General features: G+C 43.0%; 1 protein-coding gene across 4 annotated transcripts in view; it reads left to right on the top strand.

Annotated features, from left to right (window-relative positions):
- The window catches only part of LOC107725540 (transcription factor SOX-5-like), a 79,854-nt gene extending 60,352 nt beyond the window's left edge, over window positions 1-19,502 (top strand). For 2 of the 4 annotated variants that reach the window (XM_016534818.1, XM_016534816.1), the window contains exons 9-15: window positions 4,668-4,817; window positions 8,108-8,279; window positions 10,801-10,973; window positions 15,500-15,602; window positions 16,229-16,402; window positions 18,483-18,699; window positions 19,195-19,502. In XM_016534818.1, the coding sequence (XP_016390304.1) occupies window positions 4,668-4,817; window positions 8,108-8,279; window positions 10,801-10,973; window positions 15,500-15,602; window positions 16,229-16,402; window positions 18,483-18,699; window positions 19,195-19,489 (1,284 nt within the window). In that variant the 3' untranslated portion in view covers window positions 19,490-19,502. The remainder of the gene's footprint in view (window positions 1-4,667; window positions 4,818-8,107; window positions 8,280-10,800; window positions 10,974-15,499; window positions 15,603-16,228; window positions 16,403-18,482; window positions 18,700-19,194) is intronic. The other 2 variants (XM_016534817.1, XM_016534819.1) reach the window with 2 other exon arrangements.
- Window positions 19,503-19,552: the final 50 nt, after the last annotated feature.

Here is a 19,552-nt window from a genome sequence, read left to right as displayed (position 1 = left end):
TGGAGTAATGATGATGGAAATTCAGCTTTGCATCACAGAAATAAATTATATTTTAAAGTATATTAAAATAGAAACCATTATTTTATATTGCAATAACATTTTGCAAGATTACTGTTTTTTTCTGTATTTTTGATCAAATAAATGCAGCCTTGATGAGCATAAGAGACTTCTTTAAAAAACATTACAAGTCTTACTGATTTTGAGTGGTAGTATACATATATATCAACCGAAAACAATGCATTCTGTCACTTGCAGTGTTGGCATGTTGATTATAATTTGTAGTACAGTCATTCAACTTAATTTTATTACATTGTCATTTGCTTCTTGCATCCTATGTAGTGTGCATGTCGAGTATTTAGAGAAATTCTCTGTTTCAACACACCTGCAATCGCCAGATGAACAAAGTCACATCTGTGTGAGACTGCTTACCTACACAATGGGCATTAAACAAGACCTTTAAGTGTGTGTGTCTGAGTGAGAGGGAGTCATTGCACCAGGGGTCACTATCTTCAAGGTGTTTGCCATTAGTCACTGCAGCGGTCTTTAAACCTGGCCACAAAACCACTTTTCACAACTGCGGCCACAGTTCACACTGGCCTAATATTCTATTACCAGCTAAATTAACCTGCGCAACCCACCAAAACCACACATATACACTGAGGGATTGTCTTGAAAAGCAGGGACAGTGACTATGACTGTGTTGAAAATGTGGGAATAAAGAAAGAGGGACAGATGAGAAAAGGAGGAGTAGAAAGGTATGAGTAGTGAGCAGCAGTACTAAAGAGGTATAAAGTGGGTCAATGGAGGAGGTCAGCCATCATATGTAGAGGCAGATGTTGGACCATATTGCACCAGATTACTGCAGCACACAGCAGAACGAGCAGAGAAAGCGAGAGAGAGACTGTATTAAATGCCTTTTATCAGCCGTAAGAAATAGTACATGTATTTCCATTTGTAGTTCAAACCCCCAGCGATTTATTTTTTTGACAGACACTTGTGTGCTCACAATGATAAGCACTGTGAATTCCTTTCAGATAGTGATCTGGTGGCATTGTCCGAGCACGATGAGGTCAGTGGCACTGTTAATAGATAGCATGACTGGATTGATCCTGTCCAGCTTGCCCTATCTGCACCACAACATAATAAGCTTACATAACATTCCCAGTGTATCACACAATGGGAATGTTATTTTGACTCAAAGCTTCCCACAAGCAAACCTAAAACCTGGATTGAGGACTGAGTCTCTTCCCTGACAATCCGAAAAAATAATTAAGCAGAAAAGAGAAAAAATTATCCTACCTCACAATAGATTTTAATTTGGCTTTTGTATTTTTGTAAGCACTAGCTTTAGCACTAATTGACACTTAGGGAGGGAGATTTCTTGGCAGCGGCTTCAGTCAGACGCAACTCGTTTCGAAGTTCATCCTGCCTGGCGCACTAATCAAAACGGCACAGAACTCGACAGCCAGTGTTTAGTTTAGCACAAAAAAAATTTACACGACAAGAATAGGAAGAATTGACGACGACAAAGAAAAAACGCATGAGGCGCACAATAGCCAGCGGTGACCAAAACGACAATAGCTTAGAGGATCACTCCAAACTGCTTCCATTTTAACAACAAAGCAAGATGGGAAAAGAAGCTCATAATCTGAGTAAAGCAGGGGATTACTGGAGAGCGAGAGATGTCTGCTCAGCCACATAAAGACACGCAGATCCACTCCGACGGATAGCGCTGACAGCAGCCCGTCTTCCTGCGCTCAGAGAGGGGACGGGGGCTTAGCGAGGATGGGGGGATGGCTTTGTTAAAACATGTGTCACCAACACTAATACTCTCCAATCAGCCTTACGAGTTAAAGTGCAAATGCCAATCTATCTCCTCCCGTCACCCTGCATATACACATGTACAAACACACACACTACTTAATGCAGTCACATCTGACCTGCTAGATCGGACAGGCCTGAAATCAGGTGCAGCGTCACAGACTGGCATTGCCATTGGGATCTTTCTTGTGCTTCCTTCCTCTGTGTTGACGGTGTGTGTTTTCTTACCTTTGTTGCCTTTAAACATACACAGAGTTCTAGTTAGAGAATTAGAGCTGGCCTAAGACTCCTCTGTGGGGATTAGCAGAGTGAGAGAAGCAAGGGGAGAAGCTTTAAGAGTTCAAAAGGACGGAGCCTGACTGAAGGAGTCAAGAGTCCTATCGAATGCCTCACAGATACACCCTCCCCCATTCAGCACCTCTGTGTGCGTGTGTGTGTGTGTGTTTTTGCGTAAGGCTGACATTTAAATTCCTCTGTTACATCCCCACTTTTGAGATCAGCCACCCATTCATCCCCCATTCTCGCTGTGTGTGCATACGTGAGCCTGTGGGCACTTGAGGGGCATTGTGCTGTCACTTCCTGTTTGCTCACGCTGACGACGGGGTGGCAGCGCTTTGAGGGTGTTCAGTGGCAGCCCCTGTTGGAAGTGCAGTGTATGTGTGTGTCGGTCTAGCGGTTGTGACTGACAAGAGCTGGCCCTGTAATAGAACTCAATTCAGAAAGAAAATAAAGCAGTCTGATGCAGTGGACCGGACACGGAGCATCTCGCCCTCTCACGCACACACACACACACACACACACACACACAGGCAGGGCACGCTCCGACAGGGGCCGTATGTCACGCTCAGGCACACACACAACCAGGGGCCATGGTGGGAGTAATTGAACAGAAATGACCAACAAGAGCTTTATTTCATGTCCTGCTCCCCTGCACAGACTACAGCTCACAACTGAGGTCACCTCCTGATCAGAAAGCCCAGAAAAATGTGTGTGTGTTGAGGTTGTGCACAACCAGAGTGAGGAATACAAATAGAAGAAACGCTTAGAATGTTTATTTTAAAGATAATGACCGACTGACTGTACAATGGCACGCTCATTACTTAACATAAAGAAGTATAGATTTGAGCTGAGATTATTATGTGATGTTAAACAAAAGAGATAAATGAAATCAATTTTGTAGGACAAAAGTCACCAATACAGTGTAGTGTTGGAATAATTCCAGCAGTTTAAAAATTCCATTCAAACAACATACTGTTTCTATGCAAGGTCTCTAAAATGTCTAATTTTACTTACTGTAGACATTAAAAAACGAAAGGCGAAACAGTGTTGATTAATATTGTCCATCGTATTGGACAAAACAAATATAATTAAATACACATCAGAGATTTTTTTATATATCGATGTACCTCTACTTTTAGGCATACAGTTAATAAAGCAGTGTTCTGTAATTGAAGGAAAAATCAGTACTTATTAACTTTATTAGCTCTCTGAGGTGCAAATTTAGGCAGATAAAAGCCAGTGTGAGTGGATAGAGATGTTCTGTGTGGAGATATGTCTCTCAGCATGATGGTGTGTTAATCTCTGTGTGTTCTCATCTGATAGAAATATTTAATTCTAGCAGATACAGCCGACAGAAGATTGTGGAGAATGTGCTGTCGAGGTTGAGAGAGAGAAAGAACTGCCATGGACATTTGCATAAACCAGTCTTTGTTTCCTGCTGGTGGCTGGCAGCCAGAGACGAACAGAAGGACGGAAGTTTTACTCACAAACAGCCACTTGCTTCCAAACCTTAAAGAGAAATATACAATTTAAAAAACAGCCCGTCTCTGCTGCTACTGTAAACACAGATTTGGTTCCTCATCTTTTCCCACAAATACAATAAAATCCCCCTCCTCTCTCTCTCTCTCTTCATTCTTAGCTTTCTTCAAAGTCCACAAAATTGCACATGAAAGCCGCACAAACACACTTATTGCAGGAATTGTACAAACAGCTTCGGGAATATGTTTTACGTGATGTCCAGCCGCTGTACTGTCTGCCTGTTACCGTAGAAACGTGCTGTGGATATCCATACAGATATCCATATCTAAAGACTTCATAAGCCAATAGAATATTGACATGTACATATAAATATGCATGACAATAAATTTAGTCAAAAATCACATTTTGTCATTTTGACCTTTTGTCATTTTCATCACTAATGAAAACATTTTAAACGACAGAGAAAGAAACGAGCAAAATGTTTGTTTATTCTGTCAAATGGCAGTATGCTGCGTTTCATTGAATCATGCTGGCAGATATGTTTTCAAATTTTAAGAGCGCCTTTTCATGGGTCCTCCTGTCCTGGTGTGCGCTCTTAAACAAGAGTAAGAGTAAAAGAATCAACGGGGGTGCGGCATTTGTTTCCACTCCCAGTGGCAAAGAGATTCACAACTTCTCTCTTTACATAAACACATTCACCAGTTTTTCACCTTGAGAGGCACTTTTTTTCAGTCTTTTCTCTCCTTAGTGAATATGACCCTTATGGTGAGTGTTTTTTTTCCCAGGATGCACCTTGGCGGGGACATGTCTCACTCAGGCGTCTGCTAGCTGTTAGCGTAGCCCCTTGAGGCCGGATGGTGGAACATAAAGTGACAGCTCTGTCCCCTCACACATAAACAACCATCAGCCCTCTCCACTAATGGCCAAACCAGCTTTTTAGCCAGTTTTTTTTTTCTTTTTGTTTGTTTGTGCGTTCTATGTATTCATTTATTCATGGACCTTTCTCTCTCCTTCATCCACTCTTCTGTCCCTTCTCCCTCTGTCTGTCCTCTCTCTTTCTCTTTCTGTCTCTCTCTGTCTCTGAGCAACAGTTGTATGCAGCTCAGCTAGCTGCCATGCAGGTGTCTCCGGGGGCCAAACACAGCACAGTGCCTCAGGCCAACCTGGCAACCGGAACACTCTCGCCCACCAGCGGCCAGAGCGAGAAAAACAGAAGCACCCCGCCACCAAAGCCCAAGGTATGTGTTTGTGGATGCGTATTAGGCTGGAACAACTGCGTACATTTACCATCCTACCATCCAGAGCTAATAGTCTTTGTATGTACTGGTTTTGATGTTTTTTTTGGTTGATTACCCATAACTCGCGCAAGCTGGCACTATGCCCTCACTTCTCCGTGCCTCATTGCATTGTTCCATTTCAAGTGCTTTGTTATGGCAGCTTCTGAAGGTCCTTGGTCCTTGAACCCGAAGTCTAGCTACCACCACTGTGTTGTGCTTTTTCCGATAGTGTATAAGGCTCTGAGCAGGTATCTTTCCCTTCAGCCAGCGTGGCAGCAGGAGGCCAGAGCTATCTGAGCAGAATAAAGCTCCATGAATATCAGGCAGGGCAGAAATAAAAGCAGCCTGTCTGGCCTCTCTTCCCTCCTGCTGGGCTGGTCATTCTAGACGCCCGGACACCCCTGCAAGCCCATTCTGTCCCGCTCAGCAGTACAATAGCTGGACCGTGGGGCGGCCAGGGCTGGATAAACATGTGTGAATGCCTGTTGCCCGCTCTCTCCGGCCTTGAGCCACGGCTGAGACCGATGCTTGTTTGGACAGGGAAGAGAACAGACCTGGAGCTTAACCACATGCCTGTTGCATAGAGGAAGAGTTCAGGATATGTTTCCGTCTGTCAATCTCAGTGTAAAGCTTTGGCGGTCCCCATTGATTGGGCCTGGCCCCATGCAGCTCACTGTGTCAAAGGCTAATGAAGGATGGTTTCCTCAAACATTTGGTCCTTTGTTGTTACATGCCCAAATAAATGGAGAGAAAGAAGAGGGATAGGGATAATACAGATAATTGGCAGTGCCGCCTGCACCTGTTAGGCCTCCGCGGCTACTGAGCCATGAGAAAAATGACCTTTTCCTTAAATATATTTTTCTGTCTCTCTCATATTCCCTGTCAATTATCTCAAAGTGGAGTCAAACCTCCTGTTTCCCTCTCCACATTTTTCCTCAATCAGGACTCTCTTGTTTGTTCTCTCTGCGTCTGCAAGCTTTTGCCATCATGAAGGGGCAGGCATGTATATTTCAGGGTTGCTGCCCTGGGGTAGTTGCCACTCTCTCATTTTAAGACGTGTGCCATGTGTCAGACAGCTGGTTGGACTGAGGCGTACAAAGCTTAAGAGCTTTACCCCGGGGGAAGCCTCACAACTCAGGTGCATCACAAAGTCACTATATCACGGTTTTCACTCTGTGACCTACTCAGATTTACACATGCAGACCCTCACCCCCTCATTCCTTCACTTAGGCTCAGTGCTGCCACAGTTGGCTTTAGGATTTCTCTTGAAGTTGCTATATATACTTACAACTAGATTGTATGGTTGGTCAGCATTCTGAGCTTTGACACTTCCAGTGTAAACAACCTCAAGCTGTCGCGACACACCGATCGCTTCCAATATTGACACAATATTATTGTTAATTTCTTTTTTTTAAAGTAATTTTATGGGCTTTTTATTGAGATAGGACAGTAGAGACGACAGGAAAGCATTGGGAGGAGAGAGGGGAGCGGAATCAGCAAAGGACCTCGAGACGGAAATCGAACTCGGGTCGCCTTGAGCGCAGTTACGCTGTATGTTGATGCACTAACCACGAGGCTTTTGGCACCGACATGTTATTGTTCATTTCTAAGGTTTTTTTTTAGGTTTTGGATTTCTAAGTGACTTATATCTAATTTTATATGAGATTTAAGCTTATTCATTTTGTATTCAAGTTGTCTCCTCCTGTAAAATGTATGACGGATCTTAAAGCTAGCCTTCTTCCTCTCACATGGCTTTGCCAGTCTTCATTAGTTCTCCTCTCACCAGCTACATTCTCTTTGGCTAACATCCCACCCAAGGATTTGCTTCTCGAAGAACAATCCACTATCGGGGCGGGAGGCAGGCATTATCTGTCATAAATATTCAGTTTTCCTCTTCAATGCAGCCTCGCTACACACCCGACACAATATGGGTCATGATACAGTATTCTCCTCAATCGCGTCTTAGTGTTCTCATTGAGTAGGGTCTTTTGTGTGTCTCCCTTATGATGGAGTCCACATCCCACTGGTTCCCTTTCCATTGAGAGCAGCACTAATGAGGACAATCCTGTTACGGCCCATCACAGCACAAGCAGTGAGGGAAAGGTCTTAATCAAGCTCTCCAGACCTCAGAAGCTCTGTTCCAAAACCTAGCATGCTGCCTTGCTGCTTACAGCCTCTGAAAGAGAGCAAATGTCTGCTCGTACTACTGCAGAGGCAAGACGAGGAGAGACACTGTAGTTCTGTGAGATGTGGTTGTCCTCTATGGCTGCTGCAAATGCTTTTGTGTTTCTGGCCATTCATGATAGACAGAAAGGCTCTAGAAACAGGTGTCGGTACAGATGCTGCACTCCCCATGTAAGCACATATAAGATCCCACCGCAGTGGGAGCATGCTAGTGACCTGAGACTCACTCTGCCAGGCAAAAATGATTGACAGCTGTGGCTTGAGCGAGGGCTGGTGAGGTCATTAGACCCTGGAGGTCTGAGGTCTGATGTGGTTTCGATATGGAGATGTGAAGCTGTTAAGAACAATAGTGAGGACAGAAATGTCTTGATGGCAATTAAGACAGGTTTAGGCCTTCATTGCAATGTTCTAATGATGTGCACAGGGCAGCATCTGCCATTCTGAGACCTAATTGGCTCTGTGGTGCCTTCTCTGATGTGATTACAATGTCAGCAGGGTTGATATCTGGGTACTAGTCATTTGCATGTATGGATAAGAGTCCACCACTCGTAACCTGGAGGCACAGAAGCAGTGTTGTTTGTTTATTATGTAATTGAGTCTAATTGACATCTGCGAACATCTGAAGCTGGAATGTGTACATCAAATAATCATTTGTGCTTATATTTATGGAATACTTGGTTATTCTGTGTTTGTGTGTATGCTTGTATGTTTTTTTCTTCTCGATGCGCAACATGTTTGGTAAATGTGTGTGAATCTTCTCACTTAAGCATGTTTCTTTACATGGTATGCTCGCTTTGTCCCTGTTCTCTTGTTTGATTGAGCATGGGTGTGCTGCATGTTTATTGCGCCATGGCATTGCGCAATGTCAATCAAATATAGGCAAGTTTTTCAACTGGCCTGTGCAACCGCAATTAATCTTACATTTCCTTGTGGTCTGGCCGCATCTGCTGAAAACCTACATTTCGGTGTGCGGTCAGCTGATTTGACCCCTGCTGGGAGATTTGATTGGGTCCCCAGTCTCTGAGGAGAAAAATCACACCAGGCCAAAACGTGTTGCTGTTTTGCAGGACGAGGGCGCTCAGCCCTTGAATCTGTCGTCCAAGCCTAAGGCATCCGAGAGCAAGTCACCCACCTCCCCCGCTTCCCCACAGGTCCCTGCCCTGAAGCTGGGCCCTGGGTCCCTGAAGCACAGCGCCCCCTCCAGCATCGGAGGACCGCCGTCCAGACTCAGCTCCATAGGTACCCACACCTCCACAGTTCATTGCAATTCAATAAACACACAAATCGCAGCATAACCTGCTTAATGTTATTACATATTGCCCTGAATGTATCTCTCAAGAGCATTTCCTACTCCCTGGATATGTTTTTCTGCTGGCACAGACTCTTGTATGAGACTGTAATTGATGTTACATTTTTAGGTTTGTAGAATTTAATTTTGCCTGAAAGGCACATTGTCAAACATTTATTAGACTAAATGTTGGGGGAGAGCTTGTTAAGCAGCTGTGTTTGGAAGCGAAAGAGAGCGAGACAGCGGATGGGAAGGTTTAGCTGCGTTTATTTCTGTTGTTTAGAGGTGCTGAATAGAGCAACACAAGCCTTCCTGACAGGCACTGAGATTAGACAAGCCTCTTATACAACTCTGTTACCACCCACAGCACAAACAACATACATTAATAACACAATAAAGCAATATTCTCCCCGTGCCTCCCCTCCTCACAACAGTTAGCCATTTCAGACTTCTTCTCTGTAATCGCAGTGTTTTTCAACAAATCCTGGGATTTAATAGCAGATTAGTGGATTTGCCGCCCAGATGTTTTTGGTTCTGAAAAAATGGATTAGGAAGTAAAGTTTTCACTGGAATCCTTTAGAACATGACGCGGCGAGCGGTACTTTTAGATCATCAAATTTTTTGAAAGTGCCGTATGTCCCATGATTATTCCATCTGGAGCACATCTTTAAGGGGTCAGGAAGTATTGTGATATCAAAGACGTATTCAGAGCCCCACATAAAATGTTGTTTGTAGGTGTATGTGTTTATCTGGATGTGTATTTATATTTCCACTTGACAGATATGCCTTTGAACGCCCTTTTTTGTGCAATTTCCTCATCTTTCCATCATCCTTATTCTCCACCTCTCTTATCTGTTTGACCTTGCTAAGTGACATCTGTCCTGAGACATTCCAGCATGCCCGACCCCATGCGTCCCTTTCTTTTTGTGTCACTGTCACCACAGAAACACAACAGGGGCTGTCAAGGACTGTGTCCTCTAAGGCCATCACTCTCCCTTGCTTTTCCTCAGAAGCCAAAAAGAAAGTTTCACTCTTCAGGTCACTGTAATGTTAAAAGTGATACACTGTTTATGTTTTGTGTTATTAGGCTGATAGTCATCTCTTCTTTAAACAAGTCATTTTAAATGTAAGAAAATCTCATAACCATCTCTCTTTAGTGGGGTCAGTGCTCTCAATTAACACTCCAGACATTTTTTTTACCCCCTATTAAATCGACTGTCAGGAAGTGTGCTGGATCTCACACCCTGTGACCTGTGGCCACTTTAGCAGATTCCTGAGATATGACTTTTAAAAGAGTTCCCTACTCTGTCATTTCAAATGAAAGCATTTAATCCATCCTATCCAGCATTAGCGACCGGATTAGGACAGATAAAGACTCATAATCTAGCATAGGTCTTTGTTAGATCTATCCTGGCAAGATAATGCTCCACCACACATACACTAGCCAACAGATGCGGCTAACGGCTTGGGCGGTTAAGCTGCTGAGAATAATACAAATAATAGCCATGAAAAGATGGTTGGAAACATCTTTGATATGCTCGGAGGCAGATGTTGCAGAATGGGCCAAATTAGGCCGCTTATGGCTTTAATATAAGTAATCTCCTCTCTTTTTTTTTTTCTTTAAAGATTTCCCTGAGCTTTGGTCTGAATAAAAGCTTACAGAATGGCAGACAGAGAAAGAGAGCGAGACTGCTTTTCTATGTGTGGGATATAAGACAAATTGCACATTTTAGCAAATCTCTCAATGTAAAAAATGCAGATTTGGGAGATTTTCTTCAGGCGTCAGCATCTGTTTTCAACTAGATCTCTTATATTTTGCGTGTGAAAGTATTGCTCCGTTCCAAATCCTAGTGAGCTGCCTACAGAGGCAACATTTTAAGGCAAAAGCTATCCCAAAAGGTAGGAATATATAATTATACAGCCTCCTTCACTAATTTCCCTGAGCTTTGGTCTGAATAAAAGCTTACAGAATGGCAGACAGAGAAAGAGAGCGAGACTGCTTTTCTATGTGTGGGATATAAGACAAATTGCACATTTTAGCAAATCTCTCAATGTAAAAAATGCAGATTTGGGAGATTTTCTTCAGGCGTCAGCATCTGTTTTCAACTAGATCTCTTATATTTTGCGTGTGAAAGTATTGCTCTGTTCCAAATCCTAGTGAGCTGCCTACAGAGGCAACATTTTAAGGCAAAAGCTATCCCAAAAGGTAGGAATATATCATTATACAGCCTCCTTCACTAAGAAGGCAATCACAGAATGCATTGCGACAAGTGCAATACATTGCAAAATGCATTGCAACAATATGCAAAATTGCTAACAGGGAATGGAAATTGGCCATTTGGTAAATGCAGGAACCATTTGAAAATGACTGCATTACAACAAGACACATTTATATGCTTTACCTGTCTGCTGTCTTACAGTCTCTTGTCTTATGCTTGTGCTTTGTCTCACTCATACCTGTCATGCTTTCAGACCTGCTGTCGTCCATCACCTCCGGCGGCTACCTGAACGACCATGAGGCAGTGACCAAAGCTTTCCAGGAGGCCCGACAGATGAAGGAGCAGCTAAAGAGAGAACAGCAGGTTCTGGACGCCAAAGTAGCGGCAGTCAACAGCCTGAGCCTCAACAACGGTCGCTCAGAGAAGGTTCGATAAACTCTGGTCTTGCATTTACAGACTCACTTATTCTTTCAATTTGTGAAGGAAAAAAGTCTGCAGATCCCTTCCTGCTCATCACCAATGAAGTGAGGATTAAAACAGCCGAAACAACACAAACAGAAGCGTTAATTACAACAGAACGTGTTTATCTCTGAACAAAGCGATTTCCCAAAGCTGTTCTTGTGAAGAGGAGCAGTGGAGGTGACTAAGATCTGAAAGCTCTTTTGTTGTACACGATGGTCGTGTCTGGGAGGCAGGCTAAGGGCAGGCAGGGCGCAGTGAACGGGTCGCTAATTTTAATGGCGTAGCTGACGTTAATGCGAAGTGACTGTAGTGACTCCTCGGCTGTGCGGCTAAATTGGGCTTGTTTGCTAAACACACTGGTGTCAGCTGGTCCACGAGCCACAGCACAGGAAACACCTTCGACCACAGATAATAAAACACACTCGCTTTCTGAGGAATTTGCATACAAATGCTTTTAAAAGCTGAGTGTGTCAGTAAACAAGCATTAAATTATGGACAATTTTGTCTCGTCCATCTTTAATGGCGTGATTGTGCACATCAGCAGAGGAAGGCGCTTGTGTATACACAGGTGTCCTTGCTTCCTGATCTTCTCTGCCGCACAGAGATTTGGTTTATTTCATAAACCTTTGTGTGTAAACTCATATCAACATCTGCAAATACACAGTAGGTAAATGCTTAACAAAAGCATGTTTATGGGTGCGTTGATCTCTGCTTCAGTTTAGCACACGCACACGTTGGTGGGGTTTTTCTTCTCTCGACCAGGCTTAGTGGCTCTGCTGATTGCTACAAGGTTAATGAAGGTGCATTAGGAATAAGCCACATCTCCCAAGCACTCTATCCTTATTATGATTTACAACAGATCAGCTGCACTTTACCCTGACCACAGCTTTATGCCCTTACACACACCGTCCTCCATAATGCACTTTTGCACGTTTAGAGTACAGAGGGGTTATTTTTGATTAAGGCCACACATCCGAATGCTGAAAAAAGGGCAGATTAGCTGCAGTAAATATGAGGGCAACAAACACCTGAAGAGAGTTTTCAATTATCTCTGTCTTACAGAAATTGGATGAATTTTTTTTCCTGTATTTGCCATATTTCAGATTGAAGCGGGAAGTTTTAATACAAAAAATAGACTTTAGGCTTTTGTTACATCAACTATGACCCATGTTTTGCTACTTACTGGTCTTAGCAAGGGGGGTTTGGGGTGATGCATAATAATTCTAGAGAGCATCTGACTGGACAAAAATCTGTAGTAGAGGATGAGTCGTGTATTTTTGTCCATTTTCTTAGAGAAGACTAATGTTTAAATGTGCATTTCTGTTAAAAAGGAATTTCCAGGATTTTCTTCAACTTTTAGAAGTACTGTAGCATATAGATTGCTTCAAAGCTAATAGACAGACTAAAATCCTCAACAAAGTTTTTGAGTCTGGATTGCAGTGGTTTGTGCTGAAATGCCACATGGCAAAGTGGCACAATTGTTCTTTCACTATTTTTCCCCCCATTCATATTTTTACTTTCATATTGTTACTTGACTTTACCTCCTACGTGACTGAGGTCCACATCAGCCAGCCCATCTAATGTTTGTTTTTCCTCTTCAGTCCATTATCTCCTGATTTTAGACAATTACTGTCCCTGTCCATTTTAACCTCGACTCTCTGAGAGAGAGTGTGCTGCGCGCTTTGAACTTGTTCCCCAGGAACACATTGTGTGGTCAAACCAAGCCCTGTTCCTAAACCCTTTTGTGTCACACTAAGCTAAATGGATTGTGGAAGATGAACAAGGTCAATCGTCTATGAGATGAAGGAGTTTTAGTGTCAATCCAAACAAGGTTTAGCTGGTTAGCATGGCCCAGTTAGCCTCTGCTGGTACATGTTGTAACTACACCAGCTTAAAAGCATCTTTCTTCATTAATGCTTATTCAAAATTAGCTGATAATTTGTGCAAGTAAATGTTGTGCAGTGACTATTTTTCATGAGGGCTCTTAAAAGTAGTAAATATACTTGCAGTTGAGATGAACAGGAGTCAGTAGCGAACCGTGACTTTTGAACCTTGGCCCTCTCCCCCTACCCTCGTCGGGGGGGGGGAACAGACTACCAGCCTAGCTTACACAGTCTAATTCTAAAAGTCATCTTTGACAATTCCACCTTTGAAACAAGAGGCTATTCCAGCCTTAAAGCGGTCACATACCGGACGAAAAGCACAGTTCTGCGCCACACCATGTCTTTAATATTCAAACACATTGTTTTCTACACGCGCACCAGCAGCACCACCGACCTCGGTGCTTTGACTTCAATAGACTGCACTTTCTCATTCTGTTTGCGCTGGGCCCGCCCATTTAGAGGAAAGATATGATTGGTCAGTTTTTCTGTCATTTAAAATTATGCTTCCATTGATTTACTATTACTATTGGCCCTCTGTAATTTCACAGCTGGACCACCAATCACAGAGCCGTGTTTTCTACACACCACCGGCCTCCGTGCTTTGACTACAATAGACCGCACTTTCTCATTCTGTTTGCTCTGGTTTCTTTTTTGTTTTTTTATCACCAAACTTCAAACTCATTGACACCACTTGCTCATTCTTGAAGTGAATGTTTGACTGCTTGGAGAGTAGATTAAAGATTTTGGACTGCCATCTCAAACTGAACGCGACGCGTCCAGTGTGCGATAAATTGCCCTAGACTCACGCATCGCACGGCGGCGGCGCTGAGCTTCTCGTCCGGTGTGCGACCGCCTTTCAGAAATGCAACTGACTGATATCACCAAAATAAGACATAGCTAAATTTAAGTCAAATGAAAATCCTCATTACAAATGCATCATCACACAATTGGTCTGTGCACAAAACCAACAAATGTAGCTAATGTGTGTTTAATGTAAACCAACAAATTATGACAAACTTATCGGCACAGCAGCCCAGTAAATGTCCTCACTTACGTTATTTGCGGCTTCCATCGTGACGTGAATAATAGCTAGTTAGTTTATCAATCAGCGTATATATTTTTTTTTCTGATAGAGATCCCACAGCGGGCGGAACTTGTCATAAAGTTAGTGATAACAAGGCCCGCCCGTTTAGAGGAAAGATATGATTGGTCAGTTTTTCTGTCATTTAAAATTATGCTTCCATTGATTTACTATTACTATTGGCCCTCTGTAATTTCACAGCTGGACCACCAATCACAGAGCCGCAAACGCTAGGCGGAAACATTCTAATATGGAGAAAATGGGCAGAGTTCATTTAACGCATTCACTGAATAGGCAAATTTGAAGAGTTTATTTCCACAGAAATTGTATTTATTTTATTTAGATGATTGTGAAATTATGAATTGCTTAAATACAATTGGAAATTATGACTTTTTATTAAAAATAATATTTAAAAGTTTGTCATTTAAAAAAATTTAAAAATTTTACATATTTTTACAATAGTTTAGGCCCTCTCTGAGGGCCCTGATGGTTCCCCACTGACTATTAATGGATTATTATTATACGGATTATTAACGGATAGCTTTCACCAGATATTACAGACCTTCTACTGTATAAAGCCTAAGTTTTCATGTTGTCACATTATCAAACCTGAACATCGCTCATTTCTCTCTCTTTCTCTTTGTCTCTCCGGGGAGAGATTCTTTCTCCATTACACATTCATTTAAACCCCACTCACTAACTCAGTCTGAACAATTAAATCTTGATGGCTGCGAAATGGTGTAATGCATTTCATTACAGAGTCGCAGAAGGGGTCACTCTAAAGCCTAAGTTTTCATGTTGTCACATTATCAAACCTGATCATCCCTCTATGGCTCTCTCTCTCTTTCTCTTTGTCTCTCCGGGGAGAGATTCTCTCTCCATTACACATTCATTTAAACCCCACTCACTAACTCAGTCTGAACAATTAAATCTCGATGGCTGCGAAATGGTGTAATGCATTTCATTACAGAGTCGCAGAAGGCCCGGGTCACTCTCTAATGGTGAGGACTCTGTCTGCGAGTGTGTTTTAAACGTAGCGTGGATTCAGGATGGAGTCTAATTGACTAATTAAGCCCCAGATGTAGCTCCGGGGGGGTGACAGGGGGTGTGCGTGTTTCGAGAGAGCAGGGGGTGTTGTGTTGAAATATGCGGCACAGCTACATTAGCCATGTAAATGCATAGTAAATCTCTTTTTATTTGTGTGTAATAAATACCCAGGAGGCTGTGCGGTCCAACCCCACTCTCATCTCTGGAGCGCTTGCGCTCTCTAATGCATTGACCTTAGGGCTAAGCGAGAGAGACAGAGATCGAGTAGAGAGGGAAAGAATTAGTGTAAATAGATTGCAGGTGGCATCCAGGCTACTCGTTTTTTATGGATAAACATTAACTCACATTTTCATTCATTTTCGTTTTCGAGTCTTCTTCTATGCACTTGATTTGTCAGTTCATTGGTGCTTATGCTAATGAATCTGTTGATTTGTGGATTATGAATCTAACTGGATTGGTTGTATGTTATGTGTGTACAGGATAAAGCCGCTCTTGAAAGCCTGAGCCAACAGTTAAAACAGTCTGAAGAGAGCAAGTTCACTCATGCAATGATGGACTTCGGCATCAGTGGCGATTCAGATGGTAAGATACTCTTTTACGGCCCATCATAAATTCATCTTTCAATTGATTTTGTGTTATCAAAAAGTTCAGTTTAAAGTTGCATGAAATAAAAATGCGTATCTATTTTCAATTTATTGATCTTATTGTGAAAAACTCATCCATCCATGTTTTATTTGTTTTTGACCTAACTTTTAACTTAAAAAAACACTTCAATCATTTCGCCTCCATAAACACCAGCCCTTATTGTCAACTGCAAGCTCACACCATAACCAATGGATGAAACCAGGACCCAGTCCTAAATTTTTGGACATTTTTTCAATTTGTGCTAGTTTTTTCCCTTTGATAATCTGTTTTACTCAGATGTGAGTCATAATATGGAAGAAAATATTTTAAAACCTTGAAAGATACATTAAGGGTAATGTGCAATGACCATGGACCCTATTTACTTCCCCATAATCCCCATAATTGTATCCTTATTGTCAATTTCGCCTGCCAACTTGCTTTTAATCCTTCTCCTTTCCATTTTTCATGATTCTCAGTGGATAAAATTACATCCAACCCTACATTTCCGTTTTATTTGATGTGTACTGTACTTATGAGTATGTGTATCCCCACACTAACAGTGAGTCCCTGTTTTCCTTCTCCAGGAAGCCCGAGTGTGTCAGACTCACGGATCTTCAGGGAGGCTCGAGGACGTGGCAACAGCGAACCGCACATCAAGCGGCCCATGAACGCCTTTATGGTCTGGGCTAAAGACGAGAGGAGGAAGATCCTTCAGGCTTTCCCTGACATGCACAACTCAAACATCAGCAAGATCCTTGGTGAGAGAGAGAGAGAATAGTCAGAGACAGCCCTAGTAAATCTCTCTAACCACTTCAGGTTTACTAGCGTCCTCTCTTGTTTCCAGCTGTGCAGTTTTTGACTCGAGGCTTTTGATCGATTTATATTCCATCCGGCTTTGATTCGCCACACACAGTATTCCCTAATTGTCTGAGATTTGTGGGTACATTAAATATGGGTGGGGCTTAAAGGCTGGCTCCTTCTGGAAGAACTATGCAGCCAGCCACAGAGAATCCCCTCTGTTCTTCCTTCCCAACACACACACACAGCCCTTTCCCGCACTGCATTGTGTAACCACAGCCTAATGAATCGCTCTAGAGGGCCGACTCCAACAATGATGATATAATTCATTATGCATTAAACCAGCTCTCCAGTCTGTCTGACATTTTCTCCAGACCTCTGGGATTGTGTTTGACATTTTAAAGAGCTTGAAAGATACATTAAGGGTAATGTGCAATGACCATGGACCCTATTTACTTCCCCATAATCCCCATAATTGTATCCTTATTGTCAATTTCGCCTGCCAACTTGCTTTTAATCCTTCTCCTTTCCATTTTTCATGATTCTCAGTGGATAAAATTACATCCAACCCTACATTTCCGTTTTATTTGATGTGTACTGTACTTATGAGTATGTGTATCCCCACACTAACAGTGAGTCCCTGTTTTCCTTCTCCAGGAAGCCCGAGTGTGTCAGACTCACGGATCTTCAGGGAGGCTCGAGGACGTGGCAACAGCGAACCGCACATCAAGCGGCCCATGAACGCCTTTATGGTCTGGGCTAAAGACGAGAGGAGGAAGATCCTTCAGGCTTTCCCTGACATGCACAACTCAAACATCAGCAAGATCCTTGGTGAGAGAGAGAGAGAATAGTCAGAGACAGCCCTAGTAAATCTCTCTAACCACTTCAGGTTTACTAGCGTCCTCTCTTGTTTCCAGCTGTGCAGTTTTTGACTCGAGGCTTTTGATCGATTTATATTCCATCCGGCTTTGATTCGCCACACACAGTATTCCCTAATTGTCTGAGATTTGTGGGTACATTAAATATGGGTGGGGCTTAAAGGCTGGCTCCTTCTGGAAGAACTATGCAGCCAGCCACAGAGAATCCCCTCTGTTCTTCCTTCCCAACACACACACACAGCCCTTTCCCGCACTGCATTGTGTAACCACAGCCTAATGAATCGCTCTAGAGGGCCGACTCCAACAATGATGATATAATTCATTATGCATTAAACCAGCTCTCCAGTCTGTCTGACATTTTCTCCAGACCTCTGGGATTGTGTTTGACATTTTAAAGAGCTCCTAAGCGTTTTATAACGCTGGAAAATCTGGTTTTAATAAGGCCCTGCTCTCTCAATTGTTAACAGAAGGAGTTTCCCCTTTTCAGTGCTGGGTGCATGTCAGGGCCAGTGGTGACAGCTTTTTCCCATTAAACATACAGTAGGACTGTGTAAATTCAACACAGACTCACATATACACAAACGTATCACCCTGAACACACGTTTGCTGGAGTTTCTGGGACTGTGGCATGTGTACACAGTTGTGTATGTGTTCACACATCTATGTTAATGAGAAATAAGAGACACAGGCCACAGGTATGCCTGTTGAGCTCTGATAATTAGATGGAGTGTGTTAGTGGGCCACTTAACCCGCTGTCACCTGGAATAATGTCTCACGTCACCAGTGTGTTTTGGAGGGCAGAGAGCACACTCTATTCTTCTCTGTTTGACATCAGCTCCACTCAAAGGTACTCATTAGACCAAACAAAAACCCTCTCTTAGTGCAAAGTGCCAGTTCTGAGGCTAACGAAAGGCAGTTAAAAGCCGCACTGAGCATTGAGAGTGTGCGAAATTGCATATTTTAAAAATCGAATAGTCACTGCGTTGCCTGAATTAGTCGTCTAATGTGTCTTAAAGAAGCCCTGTATTAGTCTGGGTTTGAGTTCATCTGACCCTGATCTGCCACGTTTTTCCTAAATGTTTACGGCTGTAGCGGCTATCCCTTTCATTCTGTCTGAATCACAAGTGTGTTTGTTCTCTCTAACACCTTGTTGTTCTTGCAGGTTCTCGTTGGAAGGCCATGACCAACCTGGAAAAGCAGCCATATTATGAAGAACAGGCCCGTCTTAGTAAGCAGCACCTAGAGAAATACCCAGACTACAAATACAAACCACGGCCCAAACGCACCTGCCTAGTGGACGGAAAGAAATTGCGCATTGGTGAATACAAGGCCATCATGCGCAACCGCAGACAGGAAATGCGGCAGTACTTCACCGTAGGGTACGTTTCATTATATAACACCTTCCAGTAATATATTCTTTTAAAGTCGACATCAAATTTACCCTGCTGAATTTCTTAATACACATTCCTTTTCTTACTGTGAAAGATCAATCAGTGCATTCATGAAGGAATAATTCACACAGCTCTCCTTTTGGGTGACATCAAGAAGCCCGCTAATTTTTCAACCCTTCCCTTTTTCACTATCTAGTTCCCAATAGACAAAATCAAGAACCCACCCCACATTTTTTGTTAAATATCCAGTTTCACTCAGTAATATGTCACATTATGTAAGTAAAATGGGTTATGAATGCCATTTCAGGTTGACTTTCAGCATTTTTAACACAAAGTTGTATTCAAGTAACATGTTATAGTACCAATCATTTGACTAGCATCCCATGTTGCCTGTTTGTAAAGTGTACACTTTTAGGAAACAACAATCTCATGAATGTTTTCACCCAGGCTCTGCTAACAGATTGCATGTTTGTTGTACAACAGGCAGCAGGCCCAGTTGCCCTTGTCCTCAGCGGGCGTTGTGTACCCAGGCGCGCTCTCTATGGCAGGAATGCCCTCTCCACAGATGCCCTCTGAGCACTCGAGCATGTCTAGTAGCCCCGAACCAGTCCCACCCAGCAGCCAGCCCTCTTACCTCACACACAAGAGGGAGGGGCCTCGCATTAAGGAGGAGGCGCTCCGAATGGATGACGGCAACGGCGACGCCTACGATGACTTCGACTACGAAGACGATGACGGGGACTATGGCAGTGACAGCGAGAATCACATCACTCAGTAAACCTGCCAATCACAGCCATCTCACCAGTCACCTGGCATCTCACGCAAGCAAACTTCATTCCGC

The sequence above is a fragment of the Sinocyclocheilus rhinocerous genome, unplaced genomic scaffold, assembly GCF_001515625.1.
Source record: "Sinocyclocheilus rhinocerous isolate Xijiao unplaced genomic scaffold, SAMN03320098_v1.1 scaffold153, whole genome shotgun sequence".
Lineage (NCBI taxonomy): Eukaryota > Metazoa > Chordata > Actinopteri > Cypriniformes > Cyprinidae > Sinocyclocheilus > Sinocyclocheilus rhinocerous.
The sequence above is the reverse complement of the archived record's forward strand: the minus strand, read 5'-3'. Positions and strand labels throughout refer to the sequence as shown.